The sequence below is a fragment of the Gigantopelta aegis genome, chromosome 12 (genome assembly GCF_016097555.1).
Source record: "Gigantopelta aegis isolate Gae_Host chromosome 12, Gae_host_genome, whole genome shotgun sequence".
In the NCBI taxonomy this organism is placed as follows: domain Eukaryota; kingdom Metazoa; phylum Mollusca; class Gastropoda; order Neomphalida; family Peltospiridae; genus Gigantopelta; species Gigantopelta aegis.
In genome coordinates, this window is record NC_054710.1 from 23,140,545 (window position 1) to 23,155,829 (window position 15,285).

The window sequence follows — 15,285 nt, forward strand, 5'->3', positions numbered from 1 at the left end:
TTACGTAACGCTTAGGGGGTGGGGGGTGTAAGTCCAAGCGTTATGTGGCGTTACAAGGGGTGGGGGGGATGTATTGAACAGCGTTACGTAACACAATTTTGTTTTCTCTTAAACGTGCCATGTCATGACAACAATACATAACAGGGCCGCAGATAGCATGAGGGCAGGAGAGGGGGGGGGGGCGGGGCAACTGCCCCCAGAAAAAAATTCGGAAAGCATTATAGAAACTTAAAGAAATTTCTCTTCTTAACCGTCTAAGGAGTTTTAGACCATTAACTACTCAGTTGTCCCCATTCACACACACCCCCCCCCCCCCCCCCCCCCCCCCCCCCCCGCAACCAAAAAATGCTAACTACGGCCCTGCATAATATATTTTTTTTAGGTAAATGTTGAACCATCTTTTTGGACAACTCTGTGTGAGCTCGTCCGTACCCTTCAATTAGGGTCTGGTATAATGTTTCTTTGTCAACCATGATGTTTCTTTGTCAAACATGATGTTTCTTAGTCAACCATGATGGTTATCAATTAAGATGGCGCAAGTGAAAACCCGTGGGGTTTATTTTTTTTATTTTTTTTTTTCCATCGTACAGCAATACGTCACTTTAATGACGTCACCGTAGTACACATGCGTATAAATAAACATTGCCACATTGCTTTATCTGTGTGTTGGGAGACGGGGTATCTCCGAGCGTTACGTAATATTTTGGGGGTGTATGGTCTAGCGTTATAGGGCGTTACAAGGGGGTGGATGGGTGTCTAATTTTGACAATAATAGCGTTACGTAATATTTCAACGGCCCCTATATACATTTTTGCTGTGAATATAAACAGCCCTCGTTAGTACTTTTTCATGCAAATCAAATATATATATTGTCATATAATACTTTTTTGGGTCAAAAATTAGGTCAACAATCCGTGATTGAGCGTCTTTAATGCTTCCGGGTCTGAAAGTAAAGTGTCAAAATTATGCGAATCGTATATCGGCCAACATAATTTTTTATAATTATTAAAATTATTATTTACTTAAATTTTCCCCTCAACCTCCTGGAATGCTTACTATGGCTGAAACTCAGGCCAGTCCATTTAATTTCCGAACAGTATATGTTTTTGTGCACCTAGCGAAATGACCAAAGGGAACCTTGCAGCTGTTACTTAACTTTTTCGAGACTTCTATCGACTGCGATGCTGATTTAAAACCGATTACTTTGTATCTTTCAAACACCAACAATGTAGGCCCGTTATCTTATTATTTTCTTCCAAAAACAGTGACATGATTAGGAAACATGTCTTTATAAATTTTCTGACAAACAATTACAGCTTTTGCACGAACGATCTGTCGTTTATGTTGATATTGGTTTTGCATAACCGACAGACGAACGACAAAATCTTTCGTGCCAAATTTTGTCCCCACCAAAAGTCTGAACAAAACAAGACTCTCTACTGCATGTTCTCCTGGGTAATTATAAATTAATATAAACATACCTGGCGTGGTGGTTGGCGTCGTGGTTGGCGTGGTGGTTGGCGTGGTGGTTGCTGTATTTAGAATAGATTCTGGAACAGAAAACATTGCATGGTCAGATGTGGGGATTGTTTTGTTGGTTTGGTTTGTTTTTTTCACAGTTCTTTTTTGTTTTTGTCTTTGTGTGTGTGTGTGTGTGTGTGTGTGTGTGTTGTGTGTTTTGTTGGTTTGGTGGTTGTTTTTGTTTGGTTTTTTGTTGTTTTTTGTTGTTGTTGTTGTTTTTTGTTGTTGTTTTTTTTTTTCAGGTGAGGGTAGGGATAACCATTAAAGAAAATATACTAATTGTAAAACATATGATTTCTGTAACGTCATTCGGATTTATTACATAGTAATTGTGTCACAATTTCACCTTTAATTTGACACATTTTGCAGTCTCATAGTAAAACAACCATATCTTTTCAGGTTGGTATCTAAATAAAATACTTTGATATTTGCTGTGGATAAAGACATGTAATATAGAAAGAAAGAAATGTTTTATTTAACGACGCACTCGACACATTTTATTTACGGTTATATGGCGTCAGACATATGGTTAAGGACCACACAGATATTGAGAGATGAAACCCGCTGTCGCCACTTCATGGGCTACTCTTTTCGATTAGTAGCAAGGGATCTTTTAATGCACCATCCCACATACAGGATAGCACATACCACGGCCTTTGATATACCAGTCGTGGTGCACTGGCGGGAGCGAGAAATAGCCCTATGGGCCCACTGACAGGGATCGAACCCAAACTGACCGCGCATCAAGTGAGCACTTTACCACTGGGCTATGTCTCGCCCTCCCAGATGTTTAGTTTTTTTTTTTTGCGTAGGCCTACGACTAACGATACATTTACCTACAGATGCCTAACTAGTCGGGATTGTCGACGTTTAACACGCTTCTGTTACTAAAATAAAGTAATGCATAAGCTTATTATCATTCAGTACATGTTTTTATTAATTTTTTATAACTTATTTTCATTATTGTTTTTATCTATTTACCCTACGTCGCAGAGAACGGTCAAGCGTTCTCGTTACACGAGCTTGGTAAATAGTTTTGACACTGCGGTTATTCGGGGGGTGCCCGTCACGTGACTCAAAATAATACGTCACACCTCTGCTCTCCATATAGCCGTTATTTTTCTCTGAATTATGGACCGTCGACATAATTCAATTATTTTTATAAAATATCAATAAGCGGAATATGCTGGTTATGTAGAGAGTTGAATAAAGTACTTTCACATACAAATCAAATATATATATTGTTATATAATACTTTGTTGGGTAAAAAATTAGGTCAGCCGTCCGTGATTGAGCGTCTTTAATGCTTCCGGGTTTGAAAGTAAAGTACCAAAATTATGCGAATTGTATATCGGCCAACATAACCTTTTATAATTATTAAAATTATAATTTACTTACATTTTCTTGATTAGAATATGAGTATCTGTAAATCCAATACATTTCTTTTCATCCTAATGTTTCGTAGTAGCTGAATATAGATTGGTTGAAAAAACAACAACAACATTCCCCAAAGCACCCCCCCCCCCCCCCCCCCCCCCCGGAATGCTTACTATGGCTAAAACTCAGGCCAGTCCATTTAATTTTCCGAACAGTATACCTTGCAGCTATGTTTGTGCACTATTTCGAGAACACTAGCTGATTTCAAAATATAACGGAACATTTGTTAATTTAAAATAGAACAGAAAATCCCTGAACCCCTAGATTGCCAAAATAAAGCAATTTCGAAAGTGGCATCGGCTTAAATGGACCATTGTATACCAAGAATGAGAGCCAAAACAAAAAAAAGAAGGTCATATCTAATTTCGACAGTGGCCATCTTGGCATACGCGTTCACATTCATTATACGCCTAAAGGGTATGTTCGATTTACGACAAATTCATTATGATAAAGGTGCTTTGGTGAACTTTTGGTAAGTCTCAAAACCCATAGGACAAAAAAAAGTGTCTGAAAATGGCCTTAAATTTGAATGTATACCAAAATAGCCAAAACAAAAAATAGTCATATCTAACCATCTAGATATCGATATAAATAGGCTTTGTTGTAATTGACCATCTTTAGCCAAAACCATTTTACCAAAACCTCTTTCTTTTCGTAGATCATGCCTGACCACCTAGATGTCACAATCACTGCCTAAATATGAAGAACAAATATTTACTTTGTAAATATGTGGTAGGTTACCCCCTAAATAGGGGGTCGGAAATAGCCAAAATAGCGATAAATGGGTTAAATTGACTATTTTACGTAAACCTCCCAAATTAAAAAAACCCCTCTCACCATCAAGATGTCACATTCATTGTCTAAATATGAAGAAAAAACATTTACTTTATGAATTTGGAGTATGTTACCCCCTTACTAGGGGAGTCTAAAAATAGGCCAACTAATAATAAATGGTCTAAAATTAACAACCGCTACATCCTAAATTGTTCAAAGATAATTTCTTTCCCAGTAGATGTCAAATTCATTGCCTGCTTGTAGAAACATGTTTCTTTTGTGAATTGGAACTTCTTTTTAATATCCCCTTAACCCACTTCTTGCAAATTTCTTTATCAAAATGTACAATTACAAAGTGTTAGACGAAATGTACAAAGTGTCAGACGAAATGTACAAATGTATACCGAAGTTGCTGATTGAAATTTTAACAGTCACCTAACATGTGTCAATGTAGTATAAACCATGGTGAAAGTAAGGTATAGTCAAATTGTAGGAACAATTTGGGGTGGGATTTAGCGCTCGCCTGAGGTGCTTGCGTCGTAGGATCGAACCACCTCAGTGAATCCGTTCAACTGATTGGGCTTTTTGTCGTTTCAACCAGTGCACTACAACTGGACAAACGTTGTGGTATGTGCTTTCGTGTTTGTGGGAAAGTGCATATAAAAGATCCCTTGCTGTATTAGGACTACGAATCAGAATAACTAAATGTTTGACATCCAATAACCGAAGATTAATTAATCAATGTGCTCTAGTGGTGTCGTTAAACAAACCAAACTTCTTCTTGTAGGAAAATACAGTATGTGGGTATAATGGACTTCACATTCCCACCAGGTTTTCTGCCAATGGGAAAAACGTTATTGAAATTATGATGGCATTATTACAACTTGATATAGCTGGAACATTCAAGGTTATGACTTAGTTGAAAAACTGCCAGCTGATGAGTACAAGAAACATAAGAAGGTGGCCAAGGAAATGACTGCAATGTGGCTTCAGTGGAACAATAAGCAGAACAATCTCTCAAAAGAAAGATTGAATACAAAGCAGATGGAGAATTTGAACATAGAACGGACAAAAAAAACAAGGATCTGGCAGATTTAAAGCTGAGTGGCCCATTCACCTGTCCAAAACAAGTAAAAAAGATTTTGAAACTGAAACAAAACAAAGAAGATCAGAAGGTTGAGATACTATACATAGAGATATGCTAAGAACACATCTCGGCTCTTCCCAAATAAATCTGAGATATTCTGTTTGCAGCATGATGGAAAGAAACTGAGTTCGGCAGAGTATGGTCAAAAGTATTCATGCAACAATGTTGCCTAAATGAAAGATTTCAGTGTGGTTTTGGATACAATGTAGATAGCTGGTGACACTTGGAAAACAATCCATGATTTGGACACTTGGTTTCACAAATGGATAATGAATAAGCAGTATGTTCCAAATAAACAGTAATGATCCAAATATCAGTATCAGATGATTTACAGATGGGGTGGGTGTGTCAGGGAGGAGGTTTGATGTATTTGTTATGTCAGCTTAATTGCTTTAATAAAACAATTTTGTCAAATGGTTATTAGTATGAGTGTTTTTCATTTGCATTACCTTGGAATTTGACATTTTTCAGTATTTTACCAATATTTTACAATTTTATTCAGGGGGTAACCTATCCCAAATTCACAAAGCAAATGTTTTTTTCTTCATATTTAGATAATGAATGTGACATATAGATGGTTAGGTACGATCTGAAAACAATCAGGGAGGTTTTAGGTAAAATGACAAATTTAAACTCATTTATCGCTATTTTGTCCATTTTCAGACACGCACACACACACACACACAAACACACACACCATTTAGGGTGTAACCTACCACATATTTAAAAAAAAAAAAAAAATGCATCATATTTAGGCAGTGATTATGACATCTAAGTGCTTAGGTATGATCTATGAAACAAAATTGGAGGTTTTGGTAATATGGTCAATTTAAGCCTCTTTATTGCTATTTTGGCCATTTTCAGACACCTTTTTAGGGGTTAACCTACCCCACATTCACAAAGTTAATGGGGTTTTCTTCATATTTAGACATTGAATGTGATATCTAGATGGTTAGATATGATCTTTCTTTTTTGTGTGCTATTTTGGTAATATGATCAATTTAAGCCTATTTATTGCTATTTTGGCAATCTTCAGACCCCCTGGCTAGGGTGTTCAGGGGTGGCTGAATTTCACTTTAATATATTTTTCCTATGTTTTTGAGACCAAATGCACAATTTTGGCCTGTACCGAAAAAAAGTAGATTTATCACCTCCCCCTAGTATACTTTTGACGATCTCCGTTCATAGCGAACACACACGAGTTTTTTAAAAGTGCATTTGAACTTGTACCTGATGTTATAATATGGTAACGAGAAAATGTTACTTCAATCCGAATACTTTATATCACCAACAATGTAGGCCCGTTATCTTATTACAGTCAAACTTCGATAACTCGATCTTGAAGGGAACGAGGAAATAGTTCGAGTTTCAGGGAGTTCGAGTTTTCGAAATTAATATATAAGAGTTCAAATTTGAAACTGCATTGCAGCTGGTTGCAGCACTGCAGATGGTTTATTTCGCTTAATATTGCAAGAAGCGTGCGCTTCGCTGCCTACCTCTGAACTCTAAAACTATGCATCCCCAGTTGAAAGGCGAATTAATATATCAGTTACCTCACCCTACGCCACCCCATCTCATCCCACCTCACCCCAGCTGTTGGCATCTTCAACGCCTGTCGTACATTTATTTTGCGTATATTGTAAAGGTAAGTAACTTAAACAAAAAGGATCACCCAGATGAATTTGAAATATATGCTTGGGCATATAGGCTACATGTATTTATTGACAGAAAAAAAAAACCCCTAAAAAAGAAGGCATATACATACATATATAAATAACAAAAAGTAACTTTGACGTATTTGACAGATGTCAAAACATGGCAGAACGAAACTAACAAATAAAACACTGAATGCCGAATAACACTCTCTCCACCCTCTGCCTGTTACCGGCTACGGTTGGACTGCTTGTGCTCCCTTGCACCTGCCAGTGCAGGCGGTCCCGCCTTCACCCATCCCAACCCTTTCCTGTCTTGGACGGAAGAACCGGTTGAGGTCGGTACTTGTGCCCAGGACAGGCGTGCGCTACAACAGCTTGCTCTGAATGTGCACGTTAAACAATTTCCCATTCACATTCCCATAACACTTTCTAACATGCTCTTTGAAGTTAACCAGACTGCGTCTGTAATCAAGTATTACGTAGCGAGGCTCTCCACCACAGACGAACACCGACTACCAAACATAGGATCATTTCGTTCCGCTCAGTTGGCGATCTATTATTCTGTAATTATCACCCTAATCCTCGACAGCCTAGACCACCCGAGACAGGCGCGCTTCGCTTGTTTGACATGATTGACAATACATTCGTCATTAAAATACTATCGGCAACGACAGTTTGATCAATTTACACGCGTCGAGTTTTAGAGGTGCATACTCTATTAAATCTTTATAGCGGGACCAAAGATCTAGGTCGAGAGCTCGAGGTTATCGAGGTTTCGAAGGTCGTTATTACTAGTTTGTATAGCAACTCGGCCGGGACCGTCGCTTCAGATCGAGAGATCGAAGTTTACGACAGATCGAAGATGGAGTGATCGACTTTTGACTGTATTTTTTTCCAAAAACAGTGACATGATTTGGAAACATGTCTTTATAAATTTTCTGACAAATGATTACAGCTTTTGCACGAACGATCTGTCGTTTATGTTGATATTGGTTTTGCATAACAGACGAACGATAAAATCGTTGGTGCCAAATTTTGTCCCCACCAAAAGTCTGAACAAAACAACTCTCTCTACTGCTTGTTCTCCTGGGTAATTATAAATTAATATAAACATACCTGGCGTGGTGGTTGGCGTCGTGGTTGGCGTATTTAGAATAGATTCTAGAACAGAAAACATTGCATGGTCAGATGTGGGGTTTGTTTTGTTTGTTTGGTTTTGGTTTTTACATAGTCTGTCTGTCTGTATCTCTCTCTCTCTCTCTCTCTCTCCTCTCTCTCTCTCTCTCTCTCTCCTCTCTCTCTCTCTCTGTGTGTGTGTGTGTGTGTGTGTGTGTGTGTGTGTTATTGTTCGGGTTTTTGTTTTGTTTTATTTGTGTGTTTTTTTGTTGTTTTTCATTTGTTTGCTGTTGTTGTTTTTTTTTTTTTTGGGGGGGGGTGGAGTTGTGGGTAACCATTAATGAAAATATACCAATTGTAAAACATGTTTTCTGTAACGTCATTCGGATTTATTAAATAGTAGTTGTGTCACAATTTCATTTTTAATTTGACAGATTTTGCAATCTCAAAGTAAAACTACCATATCTTTTCAGGTTGGTATCTACATAAAATAATTTGTATTTGCTATGGACCAAAAAATTGTAATATTGAAGGGAAGTTATATTCCAAATATAAGTGCAGACGACGATTTTCATCATGATAACGGTTTTGGCATACAGATAATAAATACAAATTTACATAATATTGTGTTGGTATAATTGTAGTAATATTTAGCAGTTGTACAAATGGTAAATGTGATAAGAGATTCAATTCACTATGTTAATACACACGTATTTCTTTACCACTTTATATATACTACGATTTGTATAGTATACAATAACCATGTATATATGATTCAGAATATGTGATGAATAGTATCTTTTTTTCTTATTCAGAAATGTCTTAAGTTCAAATATGAGAATATTTCAATCTGATGCGAGTGCGGTATCTCAACATTTATGTGTGTTGGGTATTAATTATATAGTAATGTACAATGCACCAACAACGAATACCAACCAGTACAGTTTGGCGGAGCCCATCCAGACTTGCACGTGCAAATTCCAGTATCAAAGTTACATTTAGGTCCTTTACAGTTACCACATATTTTAGTGCAAGACAGACCCCAAAAGCCATCTTGACAGACTGTAAGAAAGAAAAAATGTTAACTTCCATCATCATTTTATGTAGGATAAAATGGAATATAAAAATGAAACATTAAATCCCAAACAAAACACACCCAACACAAGCAACAATAAAATACCCCCCCCCCCACCCCAAAAATTAATAAAGGAAAAAAACCACCCACACAAACAAACAACCGGGAACTTAAAGCAATGGTGTCAGTAGTTTATTCAAGAAGTGATTAACTCACAATGAGTTTCAGTAAAAGGTCAATTACATGATTTGATATTGGTAAATCTTCTGCAATACGCGTATATGCTGACTATGAAGTGTGTTATTATTTTAATACCAATACATACATTTACACCATCCATTATATTCATCACAGGTAGACCCTTTACAATGTCCACATGTCTTGTTGCAAGCCTCTCCCCATAATCCATCTGCACAGACTAAGTATGAAAAGCAAAACACATCTATTACAATAATTAATGTTACGCATTTTGACGGTTAGAGACGTGCTTTCTAAATATATAAAAGTCAGCCAACGCTACACGCTCTCTCTCTCTCTCTCTCTCTCTCTCTCTCTCTCTCTCTCTCTCTCTCTCTCTCTCTCTCTCTCTCTCACACACACACACACACACACACACACACTCTCTAAATCACGTACACTTAATCACAAACACAATTAAACTTTGTTTGGTTAATGACACCACTAAAACATATTGATTTTTTAATCATCGGCTATTGGATGTTGGTAATTTTGACAAATAGTCTACGAGGAGAAACCCGCTACATTTTTCCATTGGAAGCAATGGATATGTTCTATGTACCATCCTACAGATAGGACAGCACATACCACGGACTTTTATATACCAGTCGTGGTGCACTGGCTAGAAAGAAAAATAGTCAAAAGGGCCCACCGGTGGGGATAATCACAAACACGAACACACACGAACACACACACACACACACACACACACACACACCAGTATCTAGTACATACGTCAAATCGGTGATGGGAGGGAGATCATTGCCCTCCAAGTATTGAGATTACCGAGGCATGTCTAGAGGTCTGCGATGAACGATATTCAGGCTTTCTGGTGTTCGTCTTACAAAACGTTACCAGATGTATGTTAGCGCATTCCCACACTAGAATACTCTTAAAGTAGGTGTTGCGTGTTTCATTATACATGTACACTATATCAGTAATGAAAAGCTAACTGCACATATAATTGGAGCCCAAGCAGTCTAACACATACAACTTCCAGGGTTTTTTCCATAGTTTTATTAAATGGTCAGTTACATAATTTCATATTGATAAGTCGTCTCCAATACGTGTATATACTGATTATGAAGCATGTTATTATATTTGTAGCCAATACATGCATGTACATGTCGGTGGAGCCCATCGTGTAGGAAACTGACAATTTCCAGTATGTTTATTACAAGAAGACCCCTTACAATGTCCACATCACTTGCAAGACTAACCCCCTTATCCATCTGCAGAGACTAAGTATGAAAAGCAAAACACTTCTATTAAAATAATCAATGTTCAGAATTTTGACGGTTACACATGTTCTTTCTAAATGTATAAAAGTCATCCAACAACGCTACACACACACACACACACACACACTCTATCTCTCTCTCTCTGTCTCTGTCTCTATCTCTCTCTCTCTCTCTGTCTCTCTCTCTCTCTCTCTCTCTCTCTCTCCTCTCTCTCTCTCTCTCTCTCTCTCTCTCTCTCTCTCTCTCGCTCTCTAACATTAACGAAAATATACCAATTGTAAAACATGATTTCTGCGACACTTAATGATGTCATTCGGGTTCATTAAATAGTAGTTGTGTCACAATTTCAGCTTTAATTTGACACATTTTGCAGTCTCATAGTAACACAACCATATCTTTTCAGGTTGGTATCTACACAGAAAAGTTTGATATTTGCTATGGATCAAAAATTGTAAGATAGAAGAGAAATTATATCTCAAATATAAGCGCAGAGAACGATTTTCATCACGATAACGGTGTTGGTATACAGATCATAAATAAAAATTAACATAATATTGTGTTGATATAACTGTAGTAATATTTAGGAGTTGACGATAACATTGGTATATAGCTACGTGTACAAATGGTACATGTGATAAGAGATTCAATTCAGTATGTTAATGCACACGTATTTGTTTATCATGTAATATATGCTACGATTTGTATAGTATATAATAACCATGTATATATTATCACCACCCCCCACCCCCACCCCCCCTGAATTCCGCGGCAAACATTTTAAAATTCCGCGGTAAAATTTGACATATTCTGCGGTAAAATTTAATGAATTCTGCAGCAAATTCTGCAACATATAAAACTGAAAAATAACACTTAAAATTAAAACCAGATGTTCAAAATGTTACAGATTTATTTAAAAATCGCGAAAAAGCAGACGATTTATGTTTTAAGCAGACGGGTGCTTCCGGAAGACTGAATCATTAAAACTTGAAATGGAAACGATATGAAAAAAAATTCTCCTGGTTTTACGCTTACGGATTATTTGTTAAATGTGATTTGTGATTAATAAATACTTAAATATTGTTGCTTAACATCACGATTCCAACAACAGATACTTATATGTTAATATAATTGTTTTATATTAAATAGAATGGAATTGCTGAATCCTATTTCGTATTTGTGGAATCTGTCAAAATGTAATTACAACCCGTCTTCGTCGGTTTTCGTAACCTACGTACCGAGCAACGATCGGAACATCTCGCCACAATCCATTGCGCTCTATTTTGCGAGAATGTTCGATTCAATGACAGAAACTAAAGGCTGGTTCCAAACGCAGGTTACGCAGATTATGAGGAGGTTACTAGTCCAGCCTGTAATAACTTAAAACAAAAGAAACAAATGATTTATGTTTCTATTTATTACTGCATGGAATGTAAACACTATTAAAATTCCATGTTTACTGTTACAATTCAGAAAGATCGAACATTTTGTGGTGTTTAAGACAAATTCCACGGCCTAAAATTATGAATTCTGCACGAAAAGTGATTTTCCGCGGACGAACAACTATTCTGCACGATGGTGCAAATTCTGCAAATTTTTCCGCGTCCGCGGAATCGCGGAATTCAGGAGGGATTGATATATGATTCAGAATATGTGATGAATAGCATGTTTTTTTCTTATTAATAAATGTTTTAAGATCAAATGTGAGAATACTTCAATCTGATGCTAATGCGGTATCTCAACATTTATGTGTGTTGGGTATTCATTATATAGTATTGTACAATGCATCAGTAACGAATACCAACTTGTACATTTTGGCAGAGCCCATCCATACTTGCACCTTTTGCAATTTCCAGTACGTTTGTCACATTTAGATTCTTTACAGTTACCACATTCGCTAGAGCAAGAGTCATCCCAAAAGCCATCGGGGCATGCTGTAATAAAAATAATTTATAAATCTCAGTTATAATGATTATTTTATGCAGGATAAAATGGAATATAAAAATGAAAAATTAAACCCCAAACAAAACTCACCCAACATAAGCAACAATAAAAAAATAAAAAACACCCAAAGAAAAAGAAAGGAACAAAAAACCCAAAAAAAACACGGAAAACAAAATCGACCTAAATATGTTTTTGTTTCGGAAAAACGTGTTTTTGACTTCCATGTGCGTTAGGCTTAAGAAAATACCTAATGGATCGTACAAGTTTTGGAGGAAAATAAACTTTACTGAAGGGCAAGGTCAATCCCGGCAGCCATGTTGAAACAGTCGATCAAACGAAAATTTATCCCAGGTTTATTTATGAGCCCATGGGATGTTTTCAGTGTGTAATACACACACTTTGCAGTTATGGGAATAATATTAATGTCAACGTTGTGTCATAGCTTTTATATGCACAGAAATCTGGGAATTCAATAAAGTCGAAAATCATAAGGCCAAAACACGGACTTCAAATATTAAATCAACACATTTAGCGATCGTAATACACTAATATCCCATAAATAAATTACGGCAACTATTTACAAACATAGTTTCATACACTATAAACATATTATTTTGAAATACAACTAAACGTAGCTCGCATTGTGCATCCAAACGATCGCTAATAACAATAGTTATGCAACTTCGTTTTTGTCTATAGTGCGCGACACGACAAACTGCACTACTAAGAATTTCATTAAACAATAACTATAATAAATGGCATAGTTCCAGACATTACAGAATGGAAGCAAATATGCAAATAATTACTACTAAATGTAAAAATAAATATTCTGTTTTGTCCAATATTAAAATTACTTGAGAAAAGTCTGTCATAGCACGCAGTTGAGAAATGTTTTTGGGACAGCCATGACTATATATAACGGTGGACAATCGCAATTTGGTGCATTTGCAGGGCTAGAAATGAAAAAAAAAATCTACATGCACCATTAAAATTCTGCATGCACCAAAAATAAGGTAAATCCTGTTAACAATGAGGAAAATACTATTTTAATTACCTTGATTACAGTGTTGATTTTTTTTTATACGAAGCTATTCGGAATTATTCGGCAATACCTATATTTATTTATTAACAGTACCGGAACGTTATACAACTGCGTTTATTACTGATTCTTGATCAAATTTGAAAATTTCACCCAACGTAAACGCCTTACAGAAATCTATAATAGGCCTATTACAAAAACGTACGAATATTTGTTTTTTGTATTAAGCAAGTTATCAACTTTTTTAACTCGATAAGATCTGTTGGTATAATATAAATTAGCCTACGGAATTCGACGAGAAGTTGCGATTGAAATAATCACTGGCTGACTTCGAGTCAACTACGCGAGTAACGCACCTGCACGTTCGCAATCATCTGATCAAGTGTGCCCATATCTGAGGTCGAAAATGTTCAAGGCAGTTACGGTACTTCGTATTGATCACAGATCTGGCGGAGTTCAATTTGTCAGTGACGACAATTGTGTTATGCGCGTGGATACCCCAAAGTCGGTCTCGACCACCTTCCCTAATACCGTTCACGGATATAACCAAGATATTGCCGGCAATTTTCGCAAATATATTTCACGGAAATGACCGAACAACCATTGTTGTAAGTAGGATTATGAGATACAAAATGGATGCGCCCATAAGATAAAAGTTATCGTTTTCATGTGGCGAACAGATTACGAAATGCATACGCAAAATTCAACAACTTGAGTCTGAATCTGGTAGACAGCAGGATACTAGTATACGCAATACACAGTACTTGAAAAATATTAGCATGCACCGCGTGCACCCAGTTTTAAAAGTTACATGCACACGCAAAAATTAGCATGCACCGGTGCATGTACTAACACTGCATTTCGATCCCTAATTTGTAACCCATCACATCACTGTCAGATATAAAACAAACTTCCTGAAAAATTTGTGGTTTGCTATGCAAAATTCATTATACAATTTGATTAACTTATTTCGCGCCCTGGAAAACATACCTTAAAGCCCTACACTCTAGTTCCATCCAGCGAAAATAAATTATAATTTGGTTAATCTACAAACCTGTAACACACTTAGATCACGTTTTTATCAAATGGAGTGAAAAAGCTGTTTTTTATATCGACAAATACCATGGGAATCCCCATGTCCCAAATGCTTGAAATAATTTTGAAAGTTAGTATTCTGATGTCACCGGTAGATGTCGCTCGAAGCACAACAATGCCTACGTCACGACAAATTTCACAGAAGAAATACAAAAAATGCATTTCGTGGTTTTACAAACATCAGGATTACCAGGATTACCAAAAAGCACTTCAAGTGAATGGAAATGTGTATTCTAAATAATAAAATGTAAGTAAAGCGCAATTTTATTTGTGAAAAAAATGGGTTTAATAGCGAAAAACAACGCCGTAATGGTTAACAACTAGCCGTAACTAGGGCGTGTCCCTTTAATAAAACAGTTTGCACACATATAATCTTGTATTGCATTTGAAAAACTCAAGCCTGTTTAAAAACGAAAGGGCAACATGGAACTGATGTCATCGGACATAGCGACTGACTGGGTTACTTTCAGAGATACATGTTTGTACATCAGGCCTTCAATTGGCTCTCGTTTTAGAGATAAAGTTGGATCTGGCCTAGGTAACGCTTAAGTATAAAATGCTGTTCACCTATCCAGAAGCGCAATTATTGCTTAAATAAACATGATGGCACTAGGTTTATTTTACATTATTGAATGATATAGCATAAATCACAGTCAATGTTTTCTTAAAAAACCTTGTGAGCGCTCGCTCTCTCATGGTTCCTAATATGCAATAATATTAGGGGGAATATTCCTATCAGGACCACTAAACAGAGTTCAGAATTGGAAAGTAAAAAACTCTATCTAGCTATGAAGTCCAAGAAGAAATGCTCTTGTAAGTGGATTCACCTATGCCAGGCCTAGAATCAAGTACTAGCAATAAGGTCTACATCCACTGATGGAGTGGCATGGGATATTGTTCCTACAAATTGCACCTCTTGTTTCTAACATCATTCTATATTTGCCTGTCGTGTAGAAGACTTAAAGACAGTGTGGTTGCCCCTCCCTTGTGGGTATACCCGATTGTAA

The 15,285-nt window shown here is 36.7% G+C and overlaps 1 protein-coding gene across 1 annotated transcript in view; it reads right to left on the reverse strand.

Moving 5' to 3' along the window:
- LOC121386536 (multiple epidermal growth factor-like domains protein 10) overlaps positions 1–15,285 on the reverse strand; it is a 56,396-nt gene that overhangs the window by 28,714 nt on the left and 12,397 nt on the right. The window contains exons 3-7 of the mRNA XM_041517473.1: positions 12,006–12,134; positions 9,051–9,143; positions 8,587–8,712; positions 7,651–7,695; positions 1,482–1,550 (exon numbers count right to left, since the gene is read on the reverse strand). Coding sequence (XP_041373407.1) covers positions 1,482–1,550; positions 7,651–7,695; positions 8,587–8,712; positions 9,051–9,143; positions 12,006–12,134 — 462 coding nt within the window. The remainder of the gene's footprint in view (positions 1–1,481; positions 1,551–7,650; positions 7,696–8,586; positions 8,713–9,050; positions 9,144–12,005; positions 12,135–15,285) is intronic.